The sequence below is a fragment of the Malaya genurostris genome, chromosome 3 (assembly GCF_030247185.1).
Source record: "Malaya genurostris strain Urasoe2022 chromosome 3, Malgen_1.1, whole genome shotgun sequence".
Classification (NCBI taxonomy): Eukaryota; Metazoa; Arthropoda; class Insecta; order Diptera; family Culicidae; genus Malaya; species Malaya genurostris.
The window spans coordinates 134984278-135000379 of record NC_080572.1 but is presented as its reverse complement, the minus strand read 5'-3'; the positions used below and the strand labels follow the sequence as shown (position 1 = coordinate 135000379).

At 37.7% G+C, this 16102-nt stretch overlaps 1 protein-coding gene across 3 annotated transcripts in view; it reads left to right on the top strand.

Moving 5' to 3' along the window:
* Positions 1-421: 421 nt before the first annotated feature.
* LOC131436716 (phosphatidylinositol 3-kinase catalytic subunit type 3) overlaps positions 422-16102 on the top strand; it is a 508878-nt gene continuing 493197 nt past the window's right edge. For all 3 annotated transcript variants that reach the window (XM_058605589.1, XM_058605588.1, XM_058605587.1), the window contains exon 1: positions 422-530. In XM_058605589.1, coding sequence (XP_058461572.1) covers positions 469-530 — 62 coding nt within the window. In that variant the 5' untranslated portion in view covers positions 422-468. The remainder of the gene's footprint in view (positions 531-16102) is intronic.

Below are 16102 nucleotides of genomic sequence, written 5' to 3'. Positions count from 1 at the left end.
TTGATTATTCGATTAGTTCAATAATCGACTATTAGCAGCCCCCTGCTATGACGTCATGAAACTGTGGCCAGCATCATTCTGCAAAAACCAAAACAATGAAGAAAAATGGCTAACCAAAAACTGGATATTACAAACTATTTGTTTTTTCAGTGCCCTTTAAAGCACTTCCCCGCAAATTATCGATCAGAATATCATCACTACGATAAAGAAATTAAGATTTTACTCGAATTGAAATGCTCGATTGTTTGTTTACCGTACTCTGAGCGCTCTGATTGCCCACCAAATGCCCCAGATGTTGGCTACGCTAGCACTTGCTGGAGCGCCCTATCTTTGCCACCGGGCTGACTATTAGTTTTTAGTTAATCGATTAAATATTACTCGATTATCTGGGTAATTTATCGATTACTCGATCGATATTACGACATCCCTATCTGCGTGTGTTTGTTGTGTTTTGTCATCGGTTCGATAATGGAAAATATTTTTCGTTATGTTCGTAGTTGTGAAATTCTTCAAAAACTACAGATAAAAATGTAAGTGTTAAATATTTCACAATGCGGTTAAATAAAGTTTAACCTTACAATGCGATTAATTCGCGTGCCAATTGAAAAGGATTATCATGGTAATGATGCATCATGTCTATTTATCCTACACGCAAAAATCCTATTTAAAACGATTAGTTGCACATCAAACAAAAAATAGTTATTTCAAACCGAGTTATTTCAGATTCAAAACATTTTTATCTTCGTATGAACAATCAAACACTTTCTCACTATTGGAGAAGTTCGCAAGTGTTGATTTCTATTTTATCTGTCAAAATATAAGGAAAAATGAATTTCTAACCGAAACAATGGTTTATAAATCTAGATGTAGCATGTTTTTATGCAACAAAATTATAGCCGTGAAAAAAATTCAACTATATTAATCGGTCAGGACAAATTCTATTAGCGTCAATTCAATTCTCTAGTACCGGTTTCACAATGAGCGAAAGTGTCATTTTCAAATGTTTTTATTAGTGGCAGAGGGCAGAGTTGCTAACTATTTTTTCTAATTATATTTGGTGGAAAAAAACCTAGGACAGGACCAGACCAGCCCGGTGGCAACAATAAGGCGCTCCAGCTAGTGCTATCGTAACCAACATCTCAGTCCTTCGGGGCCGTCAAAGCTAGCAAGTCAGCGAGAGCAAAGTAAACAAAATGAAGTAAAATACAACACTTCATTGATTGTGAAAGTCAGTATTACAATTTGGCAGCGCACGTTTCATAACGATATCACATTTATAATCAAACATAAAAAAATCAACTTTCAAAGCTAAATATCACAGATATTTAGCAACAACGAACTTATATACTTCTTCGTTGTTTTCGTCTTTGCGGAAAATATGATGGTCACGAAAACATGGCGGCCTAGCAGGGACTTGGACCAGACAACTGGCTTCTTTTTCCAGAAAAATATTTCTCTTATTCCGGTTGCTCCCTGCTGTAAATTAGAGTGACTATAATCGGTTATAGGCACTCTGCTGTAAATAATAAATGCCTCGGGATCACTGTTGCCAGTAGAGATAATTATTCATTCTAAAAACTTTCTCCCCTTATAACATGCAATTATTTATCATTTGAAAACACTTAGACAAATGTTATACCGGTCAAAAATATAGCTCTGGATTCATTTTGATCAGATGTTTGTTTTGAAGAAAACGTTTAGTTGAAACAGCTTAATAAAAATTTTCTAAAACACTCAATTTTGGGTAATTAATTTTTGTAGCTTTATTAACTAAAGTATTCAACATATTCTATTTGAGAAAAATAATAACATACAGAAGTATCCAAAGATTCGGTGCTATTCTCAACCAACACAATCAATATTCTCGTCCATATCACACTTCGTGATTTCAGGCTTTCTCTTTGTATCATCCAGTGATTGTTAAATGTACCATCCAGTGATTGTTAAATCGTATACTTTCCGCATTGACAGGACTTAAAAACAAATTGAACATAAATCCTATTGAAATTAATAATTTTGAAAAGATGACCCGAAAAAAAAAATATCCAATATCAAGCTACATTGTTACCGACGATACTGACAACACTTTTTCTACCACCCTGCAGTAATATTGATTTCAACAACTTGTACTTGCTTATGTCAATTTCAACCAATCACGAGCTGGTCCGAAATTGGTCCTAAAAGTGGATTAACAATTGTCAGGTCCTGTCCTAGGAAAAAACAATCTGGATAATATATTTACGTAGAAAAAAAAGTGTAAATTTACGTCTTCTGTGACCGACATATTCGTGCATCATCAATAATTCAATAATACAGCTCATATAACACATATTTAATGCATTCTAACATAGTTTTAAGGTGTCATGCATGAATTACGTCACGCTAAATATCAAATTTAACCAAATCTCTCCCCCCTTGTAACTATTGGTCACAAATTTTGAAACCCCTCATAAAGAATTACGTAGCAACTTTCAACATCCTCCCCGCTCATCATTCTCATTGAATATTAATTCTTGTATTGGTACAATGATGCCTTTCAGTTTGTTTATTTATTTGGTGTAGGGAATGCCCATTGTAGTTATTTTTTGTCAAACTAGCATAAAACCTCCTCGTCTTTTGAATACACATTACATTCATCCAAACGATACATTTTCCTGAAATTTAGTTCCATAAAACCTCCTCATCTTCTGATTCAACATTAAAATCGTCCAAATGATACATTTCCCTTCAATTTAGTACTATGGAAATTAAAACTAATTAGGCAGTAACCTTAGGTATGATTTCTCGATGACATTACGCGATAATTGAAAGTCGAAATTATTGGAACAGTTGTTGAATATGCAACACATTTTAGCAATGTGCTAGTTATAGCCGTAATTGGTTCGAGCATAGGGAATCTGATTTTTTTTAATTGCAACAATTGTAATAGCTAGTAGCCTTACAAACATCTCAACGGACAAATAATAAATCTAGACCAATCAGTAACTCGTTGGGTTTAAAGGATATCTTCATGGAAGACAACGGAAAGGGAATCGGATTATTTACAGGACTACACAGATAAAAATATTTACATCTATTTTCATGCACATATTTGGAGCCGGAAATTCAATATAAAGTTATTCCTCAGGTCTTTACCTTTCAATATACTTTAAAAACAAAACTAAACGTTGATTAAAATTATTGTATAATTCATTGAAAGCCTTTGGTGGTGAGTTCAGCTTGTTTTTTATCCTTTGACTCTTTTTCGAATATGACTATTCGTCAGCAAGAAAATTGTTTCACTAACATAAATGGCCTTCAATTAAAATGACTCCATATTTATCTCTCAGTATCTGGCTGTCTTGGGGATTGAGGAATGAACTATAGGTTTGAAAACAAATATTTCGTTACAAATTTAACAATGCATGTTATAAATCAAGCGGCTATTGCGAAAAAGTTGTCATTTCCATTTTGTGGATTATTCTTATAAAACAATTGTCATTGATATCGTGTTACGAGGTAAATTTGGCGGTTCGGTTGATTTCAAAATGATTGACAACCGTCCTAAGAATTTAAACTGTACATTTTTTAATAACTGTTTATTGGAATATGAGTTAAAATTAAATTATTCAGATTTGAATTGGGCCCTATTATGTACATGATTTGGTTATTACCATGAGGACATTATTTGCTTCCGCAATTCTGAGATTTTTGTGTAGGGAAAATTCTAAACCTAGTTGTATTGTATAATGGGAAAAAGGAACTTATATACTAACTTACTAACTAATACAGATAGCGAATCGATTCAATTGAAGATTGCATCGATTTTTGTCGGCATTTGCTTATAATATTATGTGTTTATATTGTTGTAATGTTTTTATATTTGTGAGTCTGTGTAACTTATTTGTACTAAACCAGGGAGGACGCTTCAAAATCATTTTCAGAATTTTATTATGAATCCTTTGAAGCGTTTTCTTACTGGTGGAACAACAACTTGACCAAATTGATACTGCATAAAGCATGGCTGGTCTGAAAATTTCTTTATAAATTACTAATTTTTTTTTCATACATAGCTTAGAATTTCTGTTTATAAGAGGATATAAAGGATATTCATGGCGAAATCCAAACTGCTCTGGTAAAAAAATGAATTCTTATTTTTATGAGACATCATTCTCAACAAGATAATTTTTTCAAAAAGTTTACTGATAGAAGAAAGTAAACTAATTGGTCGATAACTTGATGTTTCTGCTGGCTTTTTATCAGGTTTGAGGAGAGGAATTACTTTTGTGTTTTTCCATCTTTTTGAGAAGTAAGCTAATGAAAAACACTTGTTGAAAATTTTAACCAAGAGCCTCAAGGCAACATCGGGAAGATTTTTAATAAGAATATTAAAAATTCCATCATTACCTGCAGCCTTCATGTTTTTAAGTTTCCTAATGATTGACTTAATTTTATCAAAATTCGTCTCAATAATGTAATATTTGGTAATTGAGTTGAAATATTTTAGCGAGACTTCATTTTCAATAGAACTCACAACGTTCAAATTAAAATTTTGGACACTCTCGAACTGCTGAGCAAATTTTTGAGCTTTTTCGTCATTTGTAAGAAGTATTTGATTTTCTTCCTTGAGAGCAGGAATTGGTTTCTGAAAGTTTCCTTAGAAAGTTTCCAGAAATGTTTAGAATAAGGTTTAATTTATTCAACTTCTTTAGCGAAAATTTCATTCCGCAATAGAGATAATCTTTGTTTAATTTCTTTTTGTAAATCCTTAAATGTTTTGTCGTGAATACAACTTACTTTACTGTGGGGTGCCTTTTCAAAATTAGCCATATGGAAGAATGGGCAGAACTTAATCTTGAATATCTCCATTTTTTTTCAACGATATATTTATTAAGGCATAATCCATTAAGGTTTACGATGCCAAGGTCTTGTCTATGTGGGTCCTCAGGAAACACTCTTGAGTCTTCGATACGGCGGGTTGCCCTCATCGATGGGAGTGGTTCTTCGTGGCGGTGGTGTTGAAATATATCGTGGAAACGTTTCAAAAGTTGCCGCATCCTTCTGAAGTAAATGTTGTGGAAAACGGAGTGAAAAAAGGGGGTATGGGAACAAAAAGACTAAGAACGACAGAGATCTAATTAGTTGACATCGAGATGGTGAAGAGACATGGGAAGGGGAAGCGAAACATTAGTGACAGAAGAAAGATCTTGTTAGTTTCGATGAAGATGGTGGACAGTCGAGGGATGGGGAAAAGCGGGCGAATGTTAGTAACGAACCTGTAGGTGAAGTTTATTCTTAGCCTCAGTTGAAGTATCGTCAAGGAAAAGGAGCAATTTAATGAGTAATATAACAGATTACACTTGTACGTTAATGTGTTTAAGGTACTTATAAATGAGGAGCATATAAAGACTATACCGACTCGCCAATACATCTCGGATCGGAACCTCAGGTGGTCTACCTCGGGCCCTAAGGGATTTCTTAAGCTCAAACCTGGCGTCACGATACTCTACGCACGACCACACGACATGCTCGATGTCCTGATAATCCTCGCCACAGGTGCAGAGACCATTCTCCGTGAGCCCAATACGCCGGAGATGAGCGTTGAACGTGTAGTTTTGACATGAGCCGAGACATCACACGAATGAAATCGCGACTCACGTTCATTCCCCTGAACCAAGATTTCGTCGATATCCTAGGGATAATGGAATGTAGCCATCGTCCCAGTTCGCTATTGCTCCATGAAACTTGCCAACTTTCAAAAGTTTTCTGACGAGAGATACTGAAAAATTTATTGAAGCAAATTGGTCTTTCATAAATATCACCTTCTAATGCGCCCACCTTAGCCAATGAGTCTGCCTTTTCATTGCCTGGAATGGGACAATGTGAAGGGACCCAGACTAACGATATTAATTAAGACCGTTCAGATAAAGTTCGCAAGTGTTCCCGTATTTTCCCCAGGAAATATGGGGGATACTTTCCTGGCTTCACTGCGCGGAGAGCTTCTATTGAACTTAGACTGTCCGTGACAATGAAGTAATGGTCTTTGAGCAAGGTTTCAATGATCTCGAGGGTGTACTGAATAGCAGCTAATTCTGCGACGTAAACTGAAGCCGGATCACTGAGTTTGTACGAAGCGGTGATGTTCTGATTGGAGATACCAAAGCCTGTGGAACTGTTGATGTTTGAACCGTCAGTGTAAAACATCTTTTCACAGTTGACTGCTCTGAATTTATTATAAAAAATATTAGGGGCCATTTGAGGGCGTACATGATCCGGAATTCCACAAATCTCTTTTCTCATGGATGTGTCGAAGAACACAGTAGAATCAGAAGTATCCAGGAAATGAGCACGGTTGGGAATAGACGAAGAAGGGTTAAAATCCTGGGCCATGTAATCAAAATACTAGGACATAAAACGGGTTTGAGAATTGAGCTCGACAAGCCTTTCGAAGTTTTCAATCACCATCGGATTCAAGATTTCGCATCGGATTAGCAAACGATATGAGAGTTCCCAGAATCGATTTTTCAACGGTAAGACGCCCGCGAGCACTTCGAGACTCATCGTATGAGTCGATTGCAAGCAACCTATGGCAATACGCAAACAACGATACTGAATTCTTTCCAGTTTAATGAAATGGGTGTTCGCGGCGGATCGAAAGCAGAAGCATCCATATTCCATTACGGACAATATCGTTGTTTGGTACAGCCTGATCAGGTCTCCTGGGTGGGCACCCCAACAAGTTCCGGTTATTGTACGAAGAAAATTGATTCTTTGCTGCCATTTTTGTTTCAGATACCTAATGTGACATTCCCAGGTGCCTTTGGAGTCGAACCAGACCCCTAGATATTTGAATGTGAAGACCTGAGCTATGGCTTCACCTCCTAGTTGAAGCTGTAATTGTGCTGGTTCTCGCTTCCTTGAAAATACTACCAATTCAGTTTTCTCCGTAGAGAACTCGATACCCATTTGAAGAGCCCATGTTGACAAGTTGTCGATGGTATCTTGTAATGGTCCTTGGAGATCGGCAGCTTTGGGTCCTATAATGGACACAACGCTGTCGTCGGCAAGTTGTCTTAGCATGCAAGTTGTATTGATACATTCATCAATGTTGTTTACGTAAAAATTGTATAAAAGGGGGCTTAAACATGAGATTTGGGGAAGACCCATGTAACTGAATCGTATTGTTGACAAATCACCATGCGCGAAGTACATGTGTTTCTCAGACAATCTATATATATAAAAATGGATGTAAGTTTGTATGTTTGTAACGCGATAACTTCGGAACTACTGAACGGATTGTCACCAAACTTGGCACAGGTACTTCTTGTATTTCAGAGATGGTTTAGGGAGTATGTTTATATGGGAGGGAGCGTAGCGAGTGTCATAAACAAGGGGGGGGGGTCATGGAAAAATTCATATAACTTGAAAAGAATCGATACGTTTTGAAGACCGTAGAACCATTTTGCATACCTTAGATATGACTATATGGGGGGTGTATGTAGCAAGTGCCTTTAAATAGGGGGGTATAATGTTTAAAACGGCATAATTCCGAAACTATTGCCACCTATTGGGGTGTAATGTTTGTAATGGCATAACTCCGGAATTACTGAACGGATTGTTCGCTTGGATGTTTAAACTTGGCACATGTACTTCTTGCTCTTCAGAGATGGTCATAAGCGTATTTTTCTTGGGGAAGGGAGCGTAGCAAGTGTCATCACCATGGAGGGGTCATGAAAAAATTCATATAAATTGATGAAAACCGATATTTTATGAAGATCTTAGAAACATTTTGCATATCGTAGATATAAGTAATTGGGGGATGGATGCAGCAAGTGCCTTTAAAAAGGGGGGTGTAATGTTTGTAATGGCATAACTTCAAAACTACTTAACGAATTGCTATTAAACCTGGCACATGTACTTCTTGCTCTTCAGATATGGTTATAAGAATATTTCCATGGGGAGGAAGCGTAGTAAGTGTCCTTAACAAAGCTGGTCATTAAAAAGTACAGGTGTGTAATGTCAGAGACATAACTGGATATCGTGAATACGAATAAAACTGGTCTTTCTTTATACTTCCGAATATCAATTGGTTGATCGATTGTGTTAATTGTGCAATTTTTGCCCTTTTACACTACTAGAATTTTAAACGATACACCCAAAACTACAGTACAGATTAGTTACATCAAACATTCTGACACACAAATATTACAAAATAACCAGTATAGTCTTTATGATAAAATATTGGTGGTTTTGGAAAGAACCTCTTATGAAGGCGTGCATGAAGGGCCAAATTGTATAATTTTCTAAGATATTAAACACTGATTGGATATAAACGATTTTGAACACTGATGCGAATTTAGAACTTTGAAAATGGCAAAAAAACTGATCATCTTATCGTGCACTGCACTGCTAATTTTAATTTTTGATTTACAAAGAAGCAATCTTTATAGTTCTTTAGGTAACATTTAAAGCCATTAGAAATGCTGATTTTGCATAATGTTCCACATTGTTGTCCATTTCCCGTTTTATTTTGCTCCAATGCAAATGACCACCAACGGGATGATGTAATCGATCTTCTTCGAAGGGAAACTGGCACTGCGACCTGAGCGTTTGAGGTTTTGTACAACGCAAAAGGTCTGCTTTCATTGACGACTGCTCCACCTGACGACTGAAGTCCAAATGAGAGTTGCGACCTGAGCGTTTAAGGTTTTTAACCACGCAGAAGGTGCACTCTCCGAAGCTGCTAGTCCCACGACGTCTGCTTTCATCCAACGCACGAAAAAAATGATCGATTTTCACCACGGTTCCCCTTTTATACGCATTCAGTTGAAGATATGTGCCTGACTACCTCAAAATCGTCGTCCTTGCGCGAAAAAGCCAAGCAAAAGTAAAGAGTTTTCCGCGTTGTTTTCAAAATTTGAGAAAACCTAATTTTTGAGTTGTTTGTGGTTATCTCACACTGTTCAAAATCTTATCCTCAATTCCTGATCATATTTTTGATGAAATAGTGAAAGAATTATGTTGCTGTCATTAATACAAGTCGAGATATTCACGATTAAGTTCTGCCCATTCTTCCATATGGGTAATTTTGAAAAGGCACCCCATAGTAAAGTAAGTCGTATTCACGACAAAATATTATCTAACTTGACGAGAATCGGTATTTTTTGAAGGCACTTTTTGCACAACTTAGATAAGATTATAAGGATATTCTTTTAGGAGAGGGTGTAGTAATTGCCTCTAAAAAAGGAGTGCAATGTTTGTAACGGCATAACTCCGGAACTATTGCACGAATTGCTATAAAATTTGGTACAGTTATTTCTTGCTGTTCAGAAATAGTCAAAAAGGTATTATTATAGAGGAGGAAGCGTAGCAAGTATCATTAACAGGAGGGGCCAAGAAAAAAAAATTCATAAAATTTGACAAGAATCGATAATTTTTGAAGATCGTGCAAACATTTTCCATACCTTAGATATGATAGATATGGGGAGTGAATGTAGCAAGTGCATTTAAAAAGGGAGATGTAACGGCATAGCTCCGACACTACTGAACAGATTGCTATCACACTTGACATAGCTGCTTTTTGCTCTTCAGAGATAGTTGTAGGGGTATTTTTATGGGGGAGAGAGCGTAGCAACTATCCTTAACAGGGGTATTGAAAAAATTTATTTTATTTGACGAGAATCGATACTTTTTGGAGATCATAGATACTTTTTGTGTAACTTAGGGTATTCGTGTGGGGTGGATGTAGTACGTCCTTCTGAAAAGGGGATGTAATGTTTGTAACGGCGCAACTCCGGAACTACTTAACGGATTGCTATCAAATTTGGCACAGATACTTCTTGCTCTTCAGAAATGATCATTAGGACATTTTAAGGGATGAACGTGTGTAGGAAGCGTCCTTAACATGGGGGGAGAGGGTCAATGACGAAATTTGAATAGAATCGACATTTAGACTAGACTCCCATTTTTTATAAAACAAGAGAGTGGAAAAAATATCAAGGTCGTATTTTTCTTTGAATAATTTCAAAGGATCTGCTTCCATTTTGCCGGACAATTCAAAGAGCTAAGGGAAAATAATCTTTATCTGTCTATGACCGCGAGTGTATTTAAGTTTCAGCATAACTACGAAACAACTTAACGAATCGCCACCAAGTTTGGCACATGTACCAAAGGTGGGAATCGATATTTTTTGAAAAGCACAGATACACTACTCAGGGTAATCATGGAGGAGATCTGTTAAAAGTCACTGACAAAAAGGAAGTTAAATCAAAATAGATTATAAGGTTATTTTGAGGGTGAGAGAGAGTAGCAAGTACCCCGAACATGGAAAGTGTAAGGGAAAATTGATCGGGTTTTACGAAAAATTGGTACTTCTTTACGAGTACAGTATATATCTAGCAACTGAGAGAGGTTCACAAAAAAATTCACAAGAGGAAGGGGAAATAAGTATTCTCAACATTGATCTGAATTGACGAAATCATACAATCAATGTGCATTTTATTATGTAAATTAAGAAAACTGTCGACTCAAGGTGATGGAAATAGGATAACAACAACATTTGTATTAACTGAATAATTATTCTATAGGTTTTACTCTCCGATGAACTACCAAAATGGTTAAAACCTTGGTCAAATAAATTATATAAAAACGTCATTCTATAGTACGAATGTAGTTATGATGTTAAACAGCCTTTCGTTATAAAATAATCATTATCAGATGGAAAGTTATGAGCAATTAATGATGTCATAAAATTTTTTATAAAGAAAAGGGAGTAGCAAGTGCTCATAACCATGGAAGCCAAAGGTATTGTAGATCGATTGTGACGAGGAAGTACGGAAGTACGTTACAGGCACATATAGATATGAAACTCGGAGGTTACTAAGAAGGTATTTATAAAGAGAAAGGTGTTTTAAATGTTCCTAACAAAAGGGTTAAAATATAAAACTGATCCAATTTGTCGTGAATACCATGAAAATTATGATTATTGTGAAATCTGAGATGGGACACTGATCATTCGCTGTCTGAACATGAACGGAGTATTGTTCGATCGGGTTTCCGTCTAAGTTGTGTTTCACTACAAGTGTATTTCACTAAGCAGGAGAACTTTGAGAATTTTTTTCGGCCTTTCCTTCACGAAACATTTCCGAGCAACGCCGGGTAATTCAGCTAGTAGATTATACAAAAAGTTATTCAAAATTGGTGAAAGACCATGCTGATGCAACTTCTCAGATAGGATGTTTATGGAAACTGAGTCAAACGCCCCCTTGATGTCTAGAAAAACTGACGCCATTTGTTCTTTACGAGCAAATGCCATTTGAATTTCAGTTGAGAGCAACGAAAGACAGTCGTTCGTCCCTTTACCTTTGCGGAAACCAAATTGTGTATCTGAAAGTAAGCCATGAGTCTCGACCCAATTGTCTAGACGAAACAGAATCATTTTTTCGAACAATTTCCGGATACAGGAAAGCATAGCAATCGGCCGATACGAATTATGATCGGAGGTTGGTTTCCCTGGTTTTTGAATGGCGATAACTCTCACTTGTCTTCAGTCATGTGGGACAATATTATCCTCAAGAAGCTTATTGAATAATTTGAACAAGCGCCTTTTGGCAGTGTCAGGCAGATTTTTTAACAAGTTGAATTTGATTCTGTCTAACCCTGGGGCTTTATTGTTACATGACAAGAGTGCAAGTGAAAACTCCACCATCAAAAACGGTGTTTCGTTCCTGTTTGATGATGCGACGCGGGTGATTTTCTGTTTCGGAACAGAGTCGGGACATACCTTTTTAGCAAAATCGAATATCCAGCGGTTAGAATATTCCTCACTTTCGTTTGTGTTGTTTTGGTTACGCATTCGTCGGGCCGTATTCCAAAGAGTAGTCATTGATGTTTCTCTCGATAAATCATTTACAAATCGACGCCAATAACCGTGTTTCTTAGCTTTAATAAGGCTTTTCATTTTAAAGTCTAATGACGCGTTTTCTTGATAGGTATCTGGTGTTCCAATTTTTCTAAATATTATGAAGGCTGAAGTTTTTTCAGCTTTTAGTTCTGAGCACTCTTTGTCCCACCACGGATTGGGAGGACGGATGGTATTTTTCACGCCGGGTACTCGCTTCGTCTGAGCTTGAATCGCAGTATCGAGAATCAAGCCAGCCAGAAATGTATCCATAGGAAGTTCTCGTGTTGTTTCTAGTTTCTCAGATATCGAGTTTGCGTAACTTTTCCAATCAATATTTCGTGTGAGGTCATACGAAACATTGACTGTCTCCAATGGTCTCGAACTGCTGCTGATAGAAATTACGATTGGCAAATGATCGCTACCGCGAGGATCAGGGATTACTTTCCACGTGCAATCCAATCGTAACGATGTCGAACAAATGGAAAGATCCAATGCACTTGGTCTCGCTGGTGGTGCCGGAACCCGTGTCATTTCTCCCGTATTTAAAATTGCCATATTGAAGTTGTCGCATAGGTCGTAGATTATAGTTGATCTGTTATCATCATGAAGACAGCCCCATCCCGTACCATGCGAGTTGAAGTCTCCTAAAACCAACGTTGGTGCTGGAAGGAGTGCCATTAGATCGCAAAGCCGTCGGTGCCCAATCGAGGCCCTTGGAGTAATGTAGACGGAAGCAATGCAAAGGTCCTTGCCTTTCACTGTGACTTGACATGCGACAACTTCAATACCTGATATCGAGGGGAGGTTTATTTGATAGAAGGAATAGCACTTTTTGATCCCTAAAAGTACCCCTCCGTAAGGGGTTTCTCGATTCCAGCGGATAATGTTAAAATCGTGGAAGTTGAGGGGTATTTCAGAAGTTAACCATGTTTAGCACAAAGCAAATGCGTCACATTGAATCTATTTTGGAAATGATACTTCTGCAATTCCACTGTAGAACAGTGATCAAATCCATGACCTCGTTCTGTAAATTAGCTATCGAAGGATACAATCGCTGAGACCATTTTGCAGTCAACTGCTTCAAAAATGTTTTAACTATTGGTATAAAAGTCATTGAAAGATTTTTCAAGGCGTCGGAAAAATTGAATGTTTTGCAAATCCATTCCACAATATCCGAGAATTTTATAAAACCAGCATTTGGTAGATTCTCTGGTTGATATTTGGGGACGGTTGGGGGTTTTGATGTCCCAGGAAGTGCTGGAAATTCCTTTTTATATCTAAGTTTATCCAGATCAGGAGCTGATTGCTTTGGTTTTTTCATTTTACCATTTTTTTTTTATGTTACTTTTGGAGGGCCCTCAGAAGATATCTTCGAACCCTTACTAGGGAGCTTGTGAGAGGAAATATTTTTCCTCTTTCTAAAGCTCCGAGGGACAGCCGAAGATGGGCCTTCGAGGGGATCGTTAGATTCATACTCGTCAGTTGACAAGCAAGTGTAAATGTTTTCTGTTAGTTGGAACGCTTGGAGCGTGCTTGGAGAGATTCTTTCAATTTATCTCCTTGCAATTTGTACGCGGGGCATATCGAGAGGTCATGCGGGCCCTCTTTACAGTAAAAACATTTTTCAATGTTCTTTCCGCAAGAGCCATCCGCATGTGCCTCTCCACAGTTAGCACAACGAGGTTTATTGCCACAACGAGAGGCTGTATGTCCCAATTGTTTACAATTGGTACAGTTAATGACCCGCGGTACAAACAGACGAACAGGCAGACGTACCCGGCCCAAGAGAACGAAATTGGGTGAAGCCGAAATGGAAAAGGTCTGATAGTCTGATTGGGGATAAGACTTTGTTCCGTCCCCAGCGACAAACACTGAATGTAAACGTTTACAATCCAGTATTTTTACCTTCTTGAGTAGGGGGTCTTTGAATTCGCCAACCCCGTGCTCAAGAAGATCTTCACATGTCAGACTCGCATCTGTGACCAAGCCGTCAATCTCCACTTCGCGTGCTGGCACGTAGACACAATACTCCCGCGCAAAAAGATCACTTTGAACGATCTCGTTAGCCTGCTTTGAGCTGGTTAACAAGACCCTAAGCTTCCCTGGGCGTACTTTATCAATACGTGTAATAGTAGAGTATCGTGAGGTCAATTCGTGAGATATTTTTATAAGGTTAAATTTGTTGTTGTTCTTGGTCCGGAAATAGACCACATAGGAACCGGTCGAAAGCAAAGGATCATCGGGATACTTCTTTACCCTTGAGATCTTCTTGCTGTTATCAAGAGGTGGTTTTGGATCTGTATCCATTACATTATCAGGATTAGGGGGATTCATTATAACGAAGCTTATTAAAGCACGGAGTTATCTCCGCGCAGGTTATGTAATTATATGAGGTGGAATGCAACGATAAGCAATGGTATCAGAGGAGAAAAAGGAAACAATACTTAGCTTGTCTGGCAATAAGGAATGGCCGCCAAGGCCTGGTCTTGGTCGATTGCCTCTTTAATATGTTCCGAAAACCTCCTTGAGGAAAAAGCACAATCTCAACTGTTTATCTGTTGCACCGGCCATCGGCTGTGTGACAGTGTGAAAAACCTCCGCGAGGGAAAAGCACAAGTCACAACACTTACACAATCCGCGCGAAATTAACGTCAGACGTCACGGCACGGGTTTTCTGCTGTTGTAAAACGTTCTAATCGATGCTGTGTCGGTATCCGAACAAAGACACGGTTGTAGGATTTTCTATCGTTGAAAATTTCCACTGAAAAAACTTGACAGAATTTTTTTATCGCGTCCGGTTTTGGCGAGGCCTACTGTGGCAATCAATATCTCGACTTGTATTAACGGCAGCAACATAAATCTTTCACGATTTCATCAAAAATATGATTAGGAATTTAGGATAATATTTTGAATAGTGTGAGATAACCACAAACAACTCAAAAATTAAGTTTTCTAAAACTTTGAAAACAATGGGAAAACTCTTTACTTTTGCTTGAGTTTTTCGCAAGGACGACAATTTCGAGGTAATCAGGCACATATCTTCATCCAGGGTGGCAAGTGACCGGGAAAATCGGGAAAACCGGGAAAAAGTCGGGAATTTGATTTTACCGGGAAAAACCGGGAAAAAGTCGGGAATTTTAGTGCAAATCCGGGAAAAAATTTACTAGTCCTAATCTTACAGGGTCCGGCACTCGAAGTGTAACCAACTTCAGACCTTCGAGCTTGGCGTCAAGGTAAATGCGACATATTATCGGGAAAGTATTCTGGAGGTTGCTTTGAAGCCGTGGGCAGACAAACATTTCGGTGGCAGACCATGGACGTTTCAGCAGGACTCGGCACCGTCTCACAAAGCTCGAGTGAACCAAGAATGGCTGAAAAACAACGTTCCGAACTTCATCACGTCCACACAACGGCTCTCGAATTCACCAGATGCGAATCCAATGGATTATTCTCTTTGGGCAATTTTGGAGAGCAAAGTCCGAACTAAAAGATACAGTCTCGAGGCGCTGAAAAAAGTTATTGTCCGCGAGTGGGCCAAAATACACCTGCAAGTCACATTCGGGCAGCTTGCAATTCGTTTTTTGACCGTCTCAAGGCCATAGTCAAGGCAAAAGGTGGTCATATCGAGCAAAAGTGAATTGATTTTGAATTTTGTATTATTTTTACACATTTTGTACTTTGAATTAAGTAAAAGTAATTTTCCAAACTGAATTTATGGCCTTTTTAATTGGTTACACTTCGAGTGCCGGACCCTGTAGTAACGATTTTCAGCATCATGATTTTCCTGATACAACAAATGAAAAGATAAAGGCCATTTTGTGTTTGAGCTAGGAGTTCAGTACAAGTTTTGAAACTTCTTATTTTCCCTCGCAGGTTCAATCCATTAAAAATGGAGCCAACACTTCAGCAATTTTAAATCAATGAGAGCTTTCTTAGTTGCCATCAATAGCAGCACAATGAATGCTCATAATGAAAAATATGGATAATTTGAATGCTTCTGCTGAATTTTTATTAAATCTCGACAAATATTAGAAAAGATTCCAAGTGCAAATGACAGTTTATCTTTGTTTATTTTCTCTTTCAATTATTACTGTATTTTCCAACATTTTTTTAACAGCAGATCGAAAGTTGATAGTTTCAGTCGTTATTCTATGCAAAGTGTAAGATAGATTGATTGCCTATAGGACCATAATAATCGAAAGAAAGAGTAAAGAAAGAGGA